The 18,449-nt window shown below is 43.1% G+C and overlaps 1 protein-coding gene across 1 annotated transcript in view; it reads right to left on the bottom strand.

Moving 5' to 3' along the window:
- Nucleotides 1–18,449, bottom strand: part of LOC126471036 (uncharacterized) — a 197,719-nt gene that overhangs the window by 107,208 nt on the left and 72,062 nt on the right. Inside the window, exon 2 of the mRNA XM_050099102.1 lies at nt 4,583–4,726. Coding sequence (XP_049955059.1) covers nt 4,583–4,726 — 144 coding nt within the window. The remainder of the gene's footprint in view (nt 1–4,582; nt 4,727–18,449) is intronic.

Below are 18,449 nucleotides of genomic sequence, written 5' to 3'. Positions count from 1 at the left end.
CTTACAGCAGAGGCAGGGTGTCCAGAAAAGCTGACACGACGAGAAAACCACATGAAGTCACCATTACCTAACGACGGTGGCCGAGTATATAAACTTGTTCTGATTTACAGTCTAAAGTCATAGCAAAAGGAAAAAACTAGTCGGCCGAGCTCACATAAATGCTACTAGAATCAGACCCCCTCTCTCAGTGGTACTCAGATTTTTTCCAGTTCATCTACATCTACATACAAACCCCACAAGCCACCGTACAGCGCATGGCGGAGGGTACCCTGTACCAGTAATTGTCAAATCACAAATACAGCGAGGCAAAAACAACTATCAATATTCCTCTGTATGAGCCCTAATTTCTTGCCGCTTAACTTCATGGTCCTTATGCGTAATGTATGTTGGAGGCAGTAGAATCATTCTGCAGTCAGCTTCAAATGCCAGTTCCCTAAATTTTCTGCATAGTGTTGCATAAAAGACTGTCACCTTCCCGCGAGGGATTCACATTTGAGTTACTGAAGTCTCTCCATAACATTTGCCTGTTATTAGAACCTACTAGTAAAAAATCTAGCAGCTCGCCTCTGAATTGCCTCGATGTATTTCTTTAATTGGACCTGATATAGATCCAAAACGCTTGAGCAGAACTCAAGAACAGGTTGCAGTAGCATCCTATATGTGATCTCCTTTACAGATGAATCAGACTTTACTAAAATTCTCCCAATGAACCGAAGTCGAGCATTCCATATCACCAGCTGGTATCCAGATGTGTATGTGGTGCCATTTGGTGCAGTCTATACCATCCACTAACTTCCAAGCAGAGACCGCTTGCAATGCATGATGATGCAGCCAACCACCTACTCCGGACTTCGCTTCCACAAGCTGCAGGCATCCGACTGAGCAGAAGATTGTATGAAGACCACTAGGTGACTCTGCACCGCCGGATTACCTTCTGGACGCCTTTATTCTGTGAGCATCCACCTCCCTGGTGGATCATGTGTTCAAGCCCAGACTGTTGCTCCACAGCAACACTTCTGCTGCCCACACATTGTTGCTGATCACCGCCCACTATGGGCATACTCCTGCGACGTCTCCCGTGTGGGGAACTACAGTGTAGATACTGTCCTTCCCATTGTTGTACTCTGCACCCATAGGCAGCCAAGCAGCCAGGGCTGTAGCTGCCACCCATCGCCAGTGGCGTGTGGCCTAAGGCCTTCGTCAGGTTTCTGCAGCCTTGCTGACGTCAGCGGCCAACGCTACCTGTCTGTGCCACCTTCCTGGCAGTTTCTCTGACATTGGCACTCGGTGGTCCTGCGGCCCACTACATCTGGGGGCCACAGCTTTTCTTAGGCCTGTGCCTAAGATGAATAAAGGACCATTACATTCAGGGATGTTTTACTAGTAGCCGTTATACGTTTTCAGCTACCACCATCACCCTCAACCCACTTACAAGTGAAGGAAGCGGCGCCTCATCCTGACCTATGAGCAGCAGTTTCCTCCACCACTCTTGGGGTGAGCCTCAGTCCCAACACATTCAACACCTCACATAATTTGAAAATAAGAAAATTCGAGACTCGGTGGACCACACTACAGGCTTCCAATCAGCAACTGTCCAGTTACTGCGTTGTTTAGCCCCATGAAGATATGCAGCTTGATATGTCGCTGAGGGCAATGGATGTTTGTGAGGTGCCTGACTTCAAATACCAACAGCATTGCTGCCCGATTTGAAACAGATTGTCGTTGAAAATGTATGACACTCGTCTCTGACCGCTGCCGGTTAGGAACTTTTTACGACCACTGTTCATACACCATGGCGCATGGACAGGGTGGTATGCCATAACTTTGGACAGCCTGCGTGGATACACTAAAAAAATTGGGGAAATTTATTCTAGGTATGGTCATGGTGTGAAAACATTACTAGCTCTGAGTCATATTTTTTTTCACTTCGTTTCTTTTCTTTCACTGCAATACAGAAACGTTATACATACCTTTGAAAGTCTGCACGTTTGTTCTACAGTAAAACGTATAAATGTGTATCACTTTTGTTACGTTATACTGTGTATTTATTATCAGCACGTTTATTTTTACGTGTGCAATATTTTAATTTTATATACATCTTTGTGGCAGCTATACTATACGTAATTAGTGAAATGGATCTACTGTATAAGAGGGAGAGAGCGAGTGATAAATCGACAGCTGGAGAGTCGAACAGAGAATATGTACATGTGAGGGTTAGATTCACAGCCAAGATAGTAAAGTATCCTGTCGAAACTCGAAATATGCTAAATATTCTCAAAAACTTAAATCTAGAATACTATATGGACTTAATACTACCATGAACATCAACTGATTCAAATATTATGAGCCTGATGAAATGTTACAAATTACTCTGGGCAGCCAAAGAAACTGGTACACCTGCCTAATAACGTGTAAGGCCCCCGTGAGCACGCGAAATGTCGCAACACGATGTGGCATGGACTCGAATAATGTCTAAAGTAGTGCTGGAGGGAATTGACACCATTGATCCCACAGGACTGCCCATAAATCCGTAAGACTATGAGGGAGTGAAAATCTCTTCTGAACAGCATGTTGCAAGGCATCCCAGATTTCCTCAATAATGTTCATGTCTGGGGAGTTTGCTGGCCAGCGGAAGTGTTTAAACTCAGAAGATTGTTCCTAGAGCCACTCTGTAGCAATTCTCGACGTGTGGGGTGGCGCATTGTCCTACTGGAGTTGCCCAAGTCCGTCGGAATGCACAATGGACATGAATCAATGCAGGTGATCAGACAGGATGGTTACGTACGTGTCACCTGTCCGAGCTGTATTTACATGTCTCATGGGTCTCATATCACTCCAACTGCACAGGCCACACACCATTACAGAGCCTCCACAAGCTTGAACAGTCCTCTGCTGACATGCAGGTTCCATGGATTCATGACGTTGTCTCCATACCCGTACGTGTCCGTCCGTTCAATACAATTTGAAACGGACTCGTCCGACCAGGCAATATTTTTCCCGTCATCAACAGTCCAATGTCGGTGTTGACGGGCCCAGGTGAGGCGTAAAGCTTTGTGTGGTGCAGTCTCAAGGGTACACGAGTAGGCCTACGGCTCCGAAAGCCCATATCCATGATGTTTCGTTGAATGGTTCTCACGCTGACACTTGTTGATGGCCCAGCATTGAAATATGCAGCGCCGGCCGTTGTGGCCGAGCGGTTCTAGGCGCTACAGTCTGGAACCGCGGGACGGCTACGGTCGTAGGTTCGAATCCTCCCTCGGGCATGGATGTGTGTGATGTCCTCAGGTTAGTTAGGTTTAAGTACTTCTAAGTTCTAGCGGACGGATGACCTTAGAAGTTAAGTCCCATAGTGCTCAGAGCCATTTGAAATATGCAGCAATTTGCGGAAGGGTTGCACTTCTGTCATGTTGAACGATTGTCTTAAGTCGTCGCTGGTCCCGTTCTTACATGATCTTTTTACGGCCGCAGCGATGTTTTACAGCATTCCTGATATTCACTGCACACCTGTGAAACGGTCGTACAGGAAAATCCCCACTTCATCGCTACCTCGGAGGTACTGTGTCACATCGCTCGTGTGCCGATTACAACACCACGTTCAAACTTGCTTAGATCTTGATAACCTGTCATTGTAGCAGCAGTAACCGATCTAACAACTGCGCCAGACATTTGTCTCATATAGGCCCTTGCCGACCGCAGCTCCGTATTCTGCCTGTTTACAAATCCAGACATTTGTCTCATATAGACCCTTGCCGACCGCAGCTCCGTATTCTGCCTGTTTACAAATTTCTGTAGTTGAATACGCACCCCTATACCAATTTCTTTGGCGCAGAGAATGCCACGAAAATATTCCCTAGACCGTAACGCATGCAGGGTGTTTGCTTTCAAATGCGTCACATCGTACACGCTAACTGCCGTCTGTCCGATGGAGCATAGAACGTGATTCATCTGGAAAGGCCACCTTCGCCACTCAGTGGACGTCCAGTTGCGATATTGGTGTGCAAATTCCAGCCTTCGTCGCTTATGAACAGCAGTCAGCATGGGTGCGTGAGCCAGGCGCCTGCTGTGGGGGCCCATACGCATCATGGTTCATCTGGGCAGTCAGTTGCTCAACAGTTGCTCGTCTATTCGCCCATACACGTCTCTGCAGCAGTTGTTCACCTCCATCATCTATGGCCTGTGGTGCGCCACAATTGCCTCGGCCCCAGTTTTGGATAGCGCATTTTTCCATGCACGATTACTTAACCACGGCGGCAAGCGAACAGTACGCAAACTTTGCCGTTTTGGAAATGCTTCCACCCTTGGCCAGAAAACCAATTACCATACCCTTTTGGACGTCAAATAAATCGTTCAGTTTCCGCATTACGACAATGACTGCAACGACCGGCTTAGTATATCCTCCACTGCCAATGCTGTCACCTGCCGTTTGCGAATAGTTATTGCGCGTTGGCGTCTAACATAAGCGGTGGTTACATTAATGTGACTGTGGCGTGTATGTCCGGTGAGCTTACACGAGAGTTACGAAACTTCTCGATTTATGATTTTTAAATTATAATACGTGGTTAGCAGCTATACAGTGACTTACCTCAGAAGTGTCAGCGGCTGACTGGTTATTGTTCAAATAACTGTCTTCGAGGGATCTCTCAATTGCAGTTTGCAAGTCCATTTGAAACTGCACTTCTTCTGGCGTTACAGCACCTGTTGGATCATCAGTCCCCTTTTCCTTTGGCTGAAAGGAAGAAAATTTAAATTATTTTCCAGTCTCACAAACTTGAAAAGGCAATGGTTCTCAAGAGAATTGAGAGGAACTGCTTGGACTTAAATTTTTAATAAAGTTCTTTCACAAATTTTTGTATACAGAAGAAGTGGGGTATTAAACCTCCGTCCTGCTGTCCACGTTTACGTTTTCGTTTTCGTGATTTTCCTAAATCGTTACAGAAAAATAACATGAAGATTCCTTTCGAAATGATACCATCGACGATATCCAAGCTTGTGCTCCATCTACTTCTAGCCATCTCTGTAATAGGAGATTAATATATCTTCTTATTCCACTATGAAATCATATGCCATGCTATTGAAAAAAAGATTTATCTAAATGTGATAAAAATATTCCCAGGTACAACATGGCCATGTACTATCGTGCTCAAAAATATCCGAGAAATATGATGGGTTCCGCCTAATTTGTATACAACCCACGAAACGTAACTGTCTTGTAGTAGACTCTCAAATAAACCCAGTTAACAAATTATTCAATGCCGCACATAGTTAATAGAATTGTGCATTCACAAGAAAGTAAGATGTACATCGGTATAAGCAGAGACATTTTAAGTTAAGATTTCCTTATTGGTTTTCGATCTGGAAGCTTATAGCTTGGTAAAAGAGGAAGTCAAAGGCAACTAAATATTTAGTTCTCTAGCGAGGATAGAACCTACAGCTAACATCTTATCGTTCTCAAAGGGGCTACATTATTACTTAGCGAGCTGGTACTACCAGCAGTATTCTCTCATTGCCATAGTGCTACTTAACAGAGGTAATTCGTAATGTTAAACACGAAATTAGTTATAGATTATCTGTGGAACGACCTTCTTGGAATCAAATAATAAATTTGACAATCGAGTGGTACTAAAACCACTTCTGTCTGCATCACGCCGGCCGCGGTGGTCTCGCGGTTCTAGGCGCGCAGTCCGGAACCGTGCGACTGCTACGGTCGCAGGTTCGAATCCTGCCTCGGTCATGGATGTGTGTGATGTCCTTAGGTTAGTTAGGTTTAAGTACTTCTAAGTTCTAGGGGACTGATGACCACAGCAGTTGAGTCCCATAGTGCTCAGAGCCATTTGAACCATTTTTGTCTGCATCACAACTCCACCAACATGATGCTGTGCTGGCTGGCCACTATACGAGATGCTGATCGAGGTTCGCAGTTTACACGTACGCTATGGCGGCCTGCTCTGAAGCTGTTGAGACCTGGAACCGTCACTACAGCGGGGCAACGCCGGCACAGAGAAGCAGTGGGTGGGCCACTGCCCGCTACGTTACCAGTCCGCCACCTTCCGACAGTGTGCAGCGGCTGGGCGGGGAGTGTGGCATCGGAGAATGGGGATCTTGCAGGGGCTGCTGAGTATTTGCAGACTGTTGCTCTGGCTCCACCGGATAGTCCAGGCAAATTAGGAAAAATGGGGGAAAAATTTATAAAATTTTGAAACTTTTTGAAAACACTCTTAGGGGATGAAGAAGTAAAAGACAGAAAAGTTCCCTACCCTATATGGGGAGCTTTCCTCTCCCCCACCCCTTAATGTAATTTATTTTCCTTTTTCCAAACTTTACGAAAAACAGTTCACTTAACGAAGTTATCTATATGACAGAAAATAGTTCTGGTGAAATTCTACTCAGCGAAGGTCAAACGGTTGTTTAAGAAGGTAATTAGTTTATGAGTACCAAAATTTGTAGGTAAAAAGAAGTGAAATTTTTTTAAAACAGACTTTTATTTATATGGAGTAATTTTGCTTTATAGTCTTTTACTTTAGATTTATGCGACTTAAATTATTGGATGAAAATCATTTTTCATGAAAATTAAGAATTACTGTAAAACTAATCAACAACTACTTTTGTTGTAATATATTTACAATCATATGTACAACACGTAGACAATGGAAATAGCACAATATCTATCAAACAAATAAATTCTTGTAAATATATTTTTTTTACATAAAACTATCATCCAAATCTTCTGTCAAATTACTGCGAGGCACATTAGTGCAACTTTGTCCGTGACAGTTTTTGCACATTGTTGTGCAATATAGGTCAACCTTCACACATTAGCACGTTCTTCCGCAGCCTTGAGTGCAGCTGCATGAAATCAGTAGCAGTTTTTCTCTGGAGCAGGTGGTCGTTTCATGTGAATCGTTGAGGGATGAGTTTGATTCCCTCCAGCCCCAGTTTTTGGGATCCAAGTAATTCCTCAGCCACAGCTGGACTTGTAGGTAAACTCGGTAAGAATGGAGGCGTCCTGCATCAGTAGCGGGTGGCAAACGAGAGAGTATGACAGCATTGTTTGCCTGACCCACAAGATCATTAAAACATTTAAATCGAATTGCATTTAACGTCAGGACTCTCTACTGTTTTTGTGTAGAAAGAGTGTATAAATTTCTCTCCTGCTTTTGCGATGGTATCAGGAGAGGAAGCAGGATCATTGAATATCTGTGCAATATTACGAGTATGAAGTTGGGGATACCGGTTGAATAATTGGAAATCTTGCAGCTTTCCTTTCCCAAGCAAGGCTAAAGTGCGGTCGCAACCATTTACTGCATGAAGAAACAGTATTGAATTCTTGCATTCACGAACGAGTGAGGAGTTACGTATATCTTTAGAACTGTAACGCCTTGTTCTGATGATACCTTTACCTTCTTTCGTCAGGATTATGTTTGTGTCGTCTGGAGGAAGAGCGATATGTAGCACAAGATGATCTACATTTTCACCCACTATAATCAAATGGCTCTGAGCACTATGGGACTCAACTGCTGAGGTCATTAGTCCCCTAGAACTTAGAACTAGTTAAACCTAACTAACCTAAGGACATCACAAACATCCATGCCCGAGGCAGGATTCGAACCTGCGACCGTAGCGGTCCTGCGGTTCCAGACTGCAGCGCCTTTAACCGCACGGCCACTTCGGCCGAATAATCACTTGCTTGTAAAATTTTGAGGCATTTGTCGCTTTGGCAACAATTTCAATATCTGCATCGTCATCCGAAATCCTGGTTTCAATAGCAAAACTGTCTAGTTGTTGCACAAGCTGTGTAATAAACATTTCCTTATTGCTGAGGTTACTAAGAAAGGCAGACTGTGATTCAACGCATAACGTATCGTCATTAAAGAAAATATCTCGTGAGGTCCGCTTCATCGTTCGCCTTTGGCGTTCAATAGTTTTTATGTTCAGAGAGCTTTCTGTATATCCGTCAAATACAACAGCAACATAATCTTTATTATGTCTCTGAATATAGGCCATGAAGATTTTATAAATGTTACCGAAAGTTCCATTCAAGGGCCACACAACGTGGTTGATAAGAAAACCTCCATCTATAACAAAGAACTTCGATTCATTATTGTCAATATTCCTTTCACGTACTTGACTGAAAAGATAGTACAGCGACGATTTTTTTCGTTTTCCTCATCAATCCACTGCTTTCAGAGACATTGGTACACTCGATAATTCGTACGTGAAGCAGTACTTTAAATCATTGAAAGAAACGTGCACAGTATTATCTGAAATAATTGAGTTGTATCTACTTCAGTTTTTTTTTTCAAGTCTAACAGGTGACATGCACATTTCCCTAACTGTGCTGGATCGCTTAAGCTTCAGAGAACCAAATTTTGGCGAGACAGTAACTACTGTTCGAAGAGCTTCTTCACCAACAGACACAGCTTTGTAGCAGCTTACTTCCTGAGACGCTAATCCAGATCCTAATGAATACAATCGCTCCTTATAAGCAGATGGAGTGTGTTGTTGCAACCATAGCTGAAATCTTCTGCGAATTTTCTCGTCAATTTCTATCCTCCCACTCCTCAGTTCAACATGTTCATCACTAGAAACCAAATGTAAACTACAGAACTGTTCCATAGCTTCACATATGTGATGGGCTATTGGCATACCGCAAATCCATCGGTTCAACACACTAACGGTGAAACCTCATCCGTGTGAAACACCTCCAACACTCTTCAGGTTCTTCATAAGCATTTGTTCTATCGTCATGTCGGTCCGTGCTTAACACCAATACTTATCAGAGCGTCGATCCGTGAAAAATATGTCCTTGGTGAATTTACCGAAATCCGCGGGTTTCATGGTTTCTTTCAGTTTTTCCAAGTCTTGGAGGTACGAATGACACGCTTTAGCATAAGGAAAGTGTCCAGTTGCGTGGAATATTGGGAACGTAGCTCTCACACACTGTATATGGAGCTCCCAGTTTCCCATACGCTCTGCTTGGATGAAATGCAATGGCAAGATGACGATCTGAATGTACTGTATCCATAACAGGGAAGTTTCACACCTTTGCTTAATATCATCCATTGTGTGGACAAATTTATTTTTCAGCTTTTCAATCACTTGATATTTTTCCAAATCGCCGAAAGATGTACCATTTCCACTCATATCAGAAATACACTACTGGCCATTAAAATTGCTACCCCAAGAAGAAATGCAGATGATAAACGGGTATTCGTTGAACAAATATATTATACTAGAATTGACATGTGATTATATTTTCACGCAATTTGGGTACATAGATCCTGAGAAATCAGTACCCAGAACAACCACCTCTGGCCGTAATAACGGCCTTGATACGCCTGGGCATTGAGTCACACACAGCTTGGATGGCGTGTACAAGTACAGCTGCCCATGCATCTTCAAACGGTATCACATATCATCAAGAGTAGTGACTGGCGTATTGTGACGAGCCAGTTGCTCGGTCACCATTGACCAGACGTTTTCAGTTGGTGAGAGATCTCGAGAGTGTGCTGGCTAGGGCAGCAGTCGAACATTTTCTGTATCCAGAAAGGCCCGTACAGGACCTGCAACATGCGGTCGTGCATTATCCTGCTGAAATGTAGGCTTTCGCAGAGATCGAATGAAGGGTAGAGCCACGGGTCGTAACACATCTGAAATGTAACGTCCACTGTTCAAATTGCCGTCAATGAGAACAAGAGGTAACCGAGACGTGTAACCAATGGCACCCCATACCATCACGCCTGGTGATACGCCAGTATGGCGATGACGAATACACGCTTCCAATGTGCGTTCACCGCGATGTCGCCAAACACGGATGCGACCATCATGATGCTGTAAACAGAACCTGGATTCATCCGAAAAAATGTCGTTTTGCTATTCGTGAACCCAGGTTCGTCGTTGAGTACACCATCGCAGGCGCTCCTGTCTGTGATGCAGCGTCAAGGGTAACCGTAGCCACGGTCTCCGAGCTGATAGTCCATGCCGCTGCAAACGTCGTTGCACTGTTCGTGCAGATGGTTGTTGCCGGCCGTAGTGGCCATGCGGTTCTAGGCGCTTCAGTTTGGAACCGCGCGACTGCTACGGTTGCAGGTTCGAATCCTGCCTCGGACATGGATGTGTGTGGTGTCCTTAGGTTAGTTAGGTTTAATTAGTTCTAAGTTCTAGGGGACTGATGACCCCAGATGTTAAGTCCCATAGTGCTCAGAGCCATTTGAACCATTTTGATGGTTGTTGTCTTGCAAATGTCCCCATCTGTTGACTCAGGGATCGAGACGTAGCTGCACGATCCGTTACAGCCATACGGATAAGGTGCCTGTCATCTCGACTGCTAGTGATGCGAGGCCGTTGGCATCCAGCACGGCGTTTCGTATTATCCTCCTGAACCCACCGATTCAATATTCTGCTAACAGTCATTGGATATAGACCAACGCGAGCAGCATTGTCGCGATACGATAAACCGCAATCGCGATAGGCTACAATCCGACATTTATCAAAGTCGGAAACGTGACGGTACGCATTTCTCCTCCTTACACGAGGCATCACAACAACGTTTCACCAGGCAACGCCGGTCAACTGTTGTTTGTGTATGAGAGATCGGTTGGAAACTTTCCTCATGTCAGCACGTTGTAGGTGTCGCCACCGGCGCCAACCTTGTGTGAATGATCTGAAAAGCTAGTCATTTGCATATCACAGCATCTTCTTCCTGTCGGTTAAATTTCGCGTTTGTAGCTAGTCATCTTCGTGGTGTAGCAATTTTAATGGCCAGTAGTGTACAATCTTTAATACGTTGCTTCTCCTCCTCCATGACTGCCATTTACTCCAGTATTATTATGGAAAAAGCACACATGATTGCAGAGTGAGCTAGAATGCACGATCGACCAAAGAATACATGGGGAACAGAAGCTGCAGCATAGACAGTCTCCAAAAGTTGAGAGAGTCCACCGTATCTCATTATGAATCCTCTTGCTCCTAGAAAAGATATTCTCAAGTGAAAGCCTCCTAATCGAATGACTACATTAGTGAAAAGCTCATTCCCTCCATTAACCCCCACTGCAACTATATCTTTAGTTTTCATGTAGGGTGATTGATCAAACGTCACGATACATGTTTGCTGTGTGGACTTCTTACTCTCTGTGATGGTATAAGTTAAAGCAGTTAAAATAGTGCTATAACCTGTGGGCGGGTTGTTGATGAATTGAAGTGCTAATACGTTTAATAACCTATAAGATTCTCCGGTTGTGATTTTTCTCCATGAAACCTTGGCACGCAGGAATAGAAAGCTGTAAAAACTTTCCCATTATTGAAGTAAAATCGTGATTGGTAGACACTGTTGCTTTAGTGAATGGTTGTTCTGAGTAGACATTTTGCAGAACAGTTTCTTCAATTCCAACTCATTCTGCAAATCAAATGGCCCTGAGCACTATGGGACTTAACATCTGCGGTCATCAGTCCCACTCATTCTGCCTTCGGAATGTTACCAGACTAATTTTTTGGGCACTTGCTGTTTCAGTAGAGCTCGGCTTGACAGAGTTTCGTTACTTTCTGACGTTCTATAGCTCTGCTTGGAGTCACACATCTGATTCCACCTATACCATGGAATGTACCTTTGCCTGTCATTGTTGGAATACTGAAGTCGGCAATATCGAAAACGAACTGTGAGGACGAATCATTTGAAATATTTGGTTTGCAGAACTGAACGGCAGAAGCTTCAAATAAAGGCAGAGTCCTACATGAAGAGCAGAAACCTATACTCGAGACAATTCCGACAATGCTTTTTGGTTCCGCTTTACGAAACAAGTACACTGCAAGGCCAAGTTGCAGTGGGGAAATAAATGAAAGAGGCCTGGTAGCTACACAATCGCATGAGACATTGCTGTACATTTTTTTAAAGGGGACTGTCTATAACTTCAGCATTCTCTGTCAGGTCACTGATAAGGAGTCATTCTTGTATCTTCGCAGATGATAGCTGCTACTGCTTCTACTATTCTCTTTCTCTCATCTCTCTTATTAACAGCTCGTTCATTGTACCATTGATTCAAAAGTTTGTGACCACTGCTACGAAAACATACAACTGGGAGATTTTTTGGCATTGAGGCAAACAAGACCCCATTACTGAAGTGTTCAGTCAGTTTATTTTCAGAGTTTTTATAGTCATTGTCTCTCCTTCTGGTAGACATTCATTAACTTACTGCCACAAATAGAGCAGTGTAAATTGACATTTCTCTGAACTACCTATAAATTTGCATAATTCTTGAAAAGCGGCATCAAAGTTGGTTTCTTGAGGGCGGCGTCTCTTTCGAACAGAGGAGTGTTTCGAAACTAATTTAGCATAGCAATCTTGATGATAACGGGCTTCTGCAGCTACTAAACACAAAACACTGTTGATGCGTTCGGCAATCTTTTTACCGAAATCATCATCGCGTTTCTCTGCTTTCTCAGCAGAGTATGTTTCACAGTTAAAGAGCAAACTGCTAACAAAATGGCTCTGAGCACTATGGGACTTAACATCTGAGGTCATCAGTCCCCTAGAACTTAGAACTACTTAAACCTAACTAACCTAAGGACATCACACACATCCATGCCCGAGGCAGATTCGAACCTGCGACCGTAGCGGTCGCGCAGTTCCGGACAGAGCGCCTAGAACCGCTAGACCACCGCGGCCGGCAAACTGCTAACACCATTTGTTGTGGAGTCGTTTTTTTTGTTTCCGCCTCTGTCACACTTTTCAGCACATATGAAACAGTCTTTTTGAAATTGACTGGATAAGGGGAAGAGGATCTCAAACTTTTATCATCTGCTTGTGCAACATTCTGATTGGTTAGTTTCCTTGTATTGCGTTCCTTAACATATTCACGTCGACATACCTTATACACTTCAATCAGTCCAGCGTTCTGTAGACGATTATGAGCCCCATCCCTCCGTTCCCTGCTGGCGCGTATCAGAGTTTCCAAGCCCTTCGTCGCCGTTGATGTCTCTCCTTCCGAAGCAGGCTTACCACAAGTAAAACAGGCAGTAAGGTCCAGACAAAAGAAATGAGACTAAGAAAAAACCCTCCATAACATCACAAACTGACGAATACTGTCACAAAAACAGAACTCTCTGGCACTACTTTGACAGTTCACAACATTAACTCAACTGAACTGGACTCGGGGTAGGAAGAAACGGCAGCGACAATAGTGGTAGGGGAACGCTGAGTGAATGGGAAGGGGAACTTGACGTTTCCATTCTTGACACGTACTCCTGATTTCAACAATATTGCTCACAAAAAAAATCATAAAGTATAATATATAGGCTACGAAATATTTCCATACACTTAATTACGTTTTTCATTTAAATACTTTGCAAAGCATCAAAAACAGTAAACTATTACGTTAACAGAATTCTATTCCAATTCTTATACCTCAAATACGATTCGTATAAATGAAAAGATGCACAAGTTCTTTTTCGTGTACTATGTTGCGAAGATATATTTACTAATAAGAGCTCTGTTAGAAAAATGAGCCTTTTTGCGTATAAATTTAAAAATATGATACAAATTGACTTTTGGAGGAGATAAAAGGGGAACGCCCCCCCCCCCCCCCCACCTAAGGATGGGAACTTTTCTGTTTCTTATTACTATACCCCATATGAGTAGTTTACCGAAGTTTCAAAACTTTACAAATTTTTCCCTCGTCTGCGGATTTTCTTACTAATTTGCCTGGAGTAGGATGTCCATCCAGTACATCCGACCCCCAGAATTCGTAATGTTAAATATGACATTAGTTACAGATTCTGCGTGGAACTACTTTTCTAGAATTAAATAATATACTTGACAATCCAGTGTTACACCTTAAGCGAGAATTGTTCAGATTATTTATCGGAGATGACAACGAAATATCAGTCGAACTTAGCAGAACAGTTCTGAACCACTCCACGAAGTAAATCGGCGGTCACGTAGTTGACAAACGTGTTCATTCCACAATGTTCCCAATCCTCAATTAGTCTAGCAATAGGAAGAATACGTTTGATCAGCCAGTGTGTTGAGCTGACTAGCACTTTAGAAGCTCGTGCTTCGAAGATAAGGCGACGTTGGCTGCAACTGCGTTGACTGGTAGTCGAAATACCTAAAGTAGAGCCCAATGAATTTTATTCACCTTTCTATAACTGATTTGGTTCTATAGCGTGTTTACGAATAATGTCCAGATACACCGACTGCAGCTCTAACATCATAAATAAAAAGATGGGAGAATTATCCGTATGGCCCTATTCTTCAGTATCTGTTGTAATTTTTTCCTGTCTTATGGGTTCTGTGAACTGAAAAGGATCATTTGCTGCGTACAATTCAACAAGTGTTTGATGGGTCATTATAACCCACACTTAATCTCTGACAGGGAAAGAATAGCTCAACTACATGTCACTTGAATTGACATCCTTGACCACACACACTACACCGGCGTTGGTTGGTAAGTAAATTATTTACACTCTCTATTCTTCATTCATCTGAATGTAAATTCGTATTGGAACTAAGTTCCTTTGATATCTGCACATATATGTGGTGGCTGTTCTTTCGAACGTGTCTAGAAGAACAGACTCGACATATATATATCTTTCAGTGTGGATGCACAGCATAATGTCTTGGAGGAAAACGAAATGACGAGTAAGGGGTTCATAGGTAGGTGACGCTATGCTAATAGTGTGTAACAGATTAGGAATTTGGGTCGGATGGGAGGCGTGCTCGGGTGTCAAGGTCAATAGAGCGACTGCTTGCGTCTGGCGCAAATTTTCACCTGTTACCACTGATTCATTTCAATGCACAAATGCGGCTAACGTCATTGAAAAACTTCGACTAAATCCCTTTGGGTAACAATTGTAGCTGTGAGACTTAATACCCGAGTAAATTTAGTGACAGATAAAGTCCTTTTCATGAGGTACTGAATTCAAGTAACGGAGCACTGAAACTCGTACACGAGAGATTAAACTGAGTTGACAGGGCGCTGAACCACATAAGTCGAAACAAGACATTTGGAGTAGACGACATTCCCTCAAAATTATTGATGTCCTCGGGAGAACATACAAACACAAAAAATCTGGTATGCAAGATACATGATAAAGGAGAAATACCTTGTGACGTTAAGAAGAAAGTAATAATTCCAACTGAAAACGTGGAAATTGCTGACAGATGAGAGTATTACCGAATTATCGCTCTAATAAGTTACTGTTGCAAAGAAAAGTAGGAATATGGGAGGCAATACTGGCCCCATCTTAGACAATAGGTTAAAGAAAGGCAAACTTAAGTTTTTAGCATTTTTCGACTTTTGAGAAAATGTCTGGAAATGAGAAACTAGTTGAAAATATTGAATGGAAGACACACAAATTCTGAAGGTAGCAGGGATAAACTGCTGCGAGTGAAAGGTTATTAACAAGTTGTATAAAAACCAGAATATACTCGAATTACATGAACGTTAGCGAGTGTTGAGAAAGCAGTGAGTGAGTGCTACAGTCTATTCCAGTTTGTGCAGTAAGCAGTCGGTAAAGGAAACCAACACGAAATTTTCAAAGTAAGTTAAAGTTCAGAGAAAATAAATTAAAACTTTGAGATTTCTGACGACACTAATTTTGTCTTTAATGCCAAGTGACTTGCAAGAGCGGTTAAACGGAACGGATAGCGTCATGAAAAGAGGTGATATGATAAACATAAACAGAGGGAATTGGTTGGGTTGTTTAGGGAAGGAGACCAGACAGCGAGGCCATAGGTCTCATCGGATTAGGGAAGGACGGGGAAGGAAGTCGGCCGTGCCCTTTCAAAGGAACCATCCCGGCATTTGCCTGGAGCGATTTAGGGAAATCACGGAAAACCTAAATCAGGATGGCCGGACGCGGGATTGAACCGTCGTCCTTCCGAATGCGAGAAGGAATTGGATTAGAAAATGGGACACTAAAAGTAGTAGACGAGTTGTTTTATTTGTGCGGCAAAATAAGTGAAGATGGCAGAAGTGGAGAGGATAGAAAAAGCAGGGTGCAGAAACAAGAAACATATTTCTGGAAATGAGAAACTAGTTTACATGGAGTATAAATTTAACTGTTGGAAAGTAATTTCCGGAAGTATTTGTCTGGAGCGTATTGAACGAAACTGAAAAATTTTGTGGTAAGTTCCTATGGAACCAAATTGCTGAGGTCATCGGCCCCTATCGGTCCCTAGGCTTACACACTACTTAATCTTAAACCAACTTACGCTAAGGACAACACACGCACCCATGCCCGAGGGAGGACTAGAACCTCCGACGGAAACGAACGAAACTGAAACGTGAACTTTAAAAAATCCAGATAAAAAGCAAATTGCCGGCCGCGGTGGCCTAGCGGTTCTAGGCGCTTCAGTCCGGAACCGCGCGACTGCTACGGTCACAGGTTCGAATCCTGCCTCGGGCATGGATGTGTGTGATGTTCTTAGGTTAGTTAGGTTTAAGTAGTTCTAAGTTCTAGGGGACTGATGACCTCAGATGTTAAGTTCCATAATGCTCAGAGCCATTTGAACCAAAAAGCAAATAGAAGTTCTTGAAATGTGGAGCTTCAGCAGAATTCTGAAGATTAGAGGGATAGATCTGCTAACTAAATCGATTTGGGAAGAAAAGAAATATATTTTACAACTTGACTAAAAGTATGGATCGTTTCGTTTAATAGGACACTTCCTAATGCATCAAGGAAGCATCGATTTGGTGTTAGAGGGAGATGAAGCAGGGGGATTGGATGTCGAAGAGGGTAAGAACCGCTGAGGAAGACCAAGGTTTAAATATGGTAAGCGAGTCTAAGTGAGTGCAAGTTGCAGTAGTTCTGTAGAATGGCTCTGAGCACTATGGTACTTAACATCTGAGGTCATCAGTCCCCTAGAACTTAGAACTGCTTAAACCTAACTAACCTAAGGACATCACACACATCCATGCCCGAGGCAGGATTCGAAACTGCGAAAGTAGCGGTCGCGCAGCTCCAGACTGTAGAGCCTAGAACCGCTCGGCCATCCCGGCCGGCAGTTCTGTAGAAATAACGCACATGTTGGATTAGCGTAGGGTACTACATCTAACCAATCTTCGGACTGAAGGCCACAATAACAACGGTAACAAAATATACATAATTCTCTAATGAAGGTTTTTTTTCCTCCAGTATTCTAAATGATTTAACGCAGTTCCTCACGACTGCCTCTCTTGTGCCAACCTTTCGAATTATACTGAACGTTTTCAGTTATATGATGCATGCACTGCCACATCTTCTTCCCCTACAGCTTTTGCCCTCAACGGCTCTCTCTAGGACCATCGATGTTTTTTCCTGGTGTGTTAACACGTTTTCTCTCACCCTGTTGTAAATCAATATTTTCCATGTATTCCTTTCGATGTCGTTTCTGCAGCTTCTTATCTTATCAGACACTTCATCTCCATCATTACTCTGTAAAACCACACCTCAAACGAATCAAGTCTCTTCTTCTCCAGTTTTCAAATGAAAATATAATTGTCACAAAAACTGACGAAGGTGAAAGTTTCAATGAAAAAGTTTTATAATGAGCCATTCCGACAGTTAGAATACAATAGGTATTTAGCTAGCATGATAAAACATTGAGAAACAGCCAGTATCTGGATTTTGGCAGCTGTTTCGAGCTTTTTTAAAGTGGCACTAACTTGTGAAGTCGAAGTAGTGCATCGAAAGTGAGATGTACACCAAAATGAATCTAAAAAATGTATTATACTCTTGGGACCTTCCATGCAGGACATGCTATCTTCCAGTAAAATTCTGAACAGTTTAAAGTACGTGGCAGTGAACAGATTATTTATCAGACTGTAACATATAGAACATGTACAGTGACCATCATTTCACTTGTGCACTAGACGATAATACGAGGGGCGTTCAGAAAGTAAGCTCCGATCGGTCGCGAAATGGAAACGACTATGAAAATCCGATAAAACTTTGCACAGATGTGTTGGGTAGTGTCTCTAGTATAACCCCAGTTAGCATCACGTCGCTCTTCTCATTTCTGAGCTCGCAGTGAGTGCGTAAAGATGTCTTGAAAATAGTGCCTGCCGCCAAGTACGAGGGCCTGGTGAGAAATTTCGCCTGAAGCTATGCAGCTAACATTACATAACTGTCGTGCTGTTTCGTCTTCACGACAATTCTCAGCCGCATTCTGCAGGGGCAATGAAGATGCTCCTGCATCGTTTTCAAATGGAAATGTTAGATTACGCACAATACAGTCCGCAATTGTCTCCCCCTGAGTTTCATCTCTGGTCACATGAACCGCTGTCTTTGAAGACAACATTTTGACACAGACAACGAGGTGTAGGCCAGCGTGGAGAATTGGCGGAAAGCACTGGCGGCTGCCTTCTATGATGAGGCTATTGAAAAGTTGGTACAACGCTATGACAAAAGTCTAAGTCAGAACGGCGACTACGTAGAGAAGTAGCTGAAAGGTGTAGCTAATTGTTACAAGTAAA

The sequence above is a fragment of the Schistocerca serialis genome, chromosome 3 (assembly GCF_023864345.2).
Source record: "Schistocerca serialis cubense isolate TAMUIC-IGC-003099 chromosome 3, iqSchSeri2.2, whole genome shotgun sequence".
Classification (NCBI taxonomy): Eukaryota; Metazoa; Arthropoda; class Insecta; order Orthoptera; family Acrididae; genus Schistocerca; species Schistocerca serialis.
The sequence above is the reverse complement of the archived record's forward strand: the minus strand, read 5'-3'. Positions and strand labels throughout refer to the sequence as shown.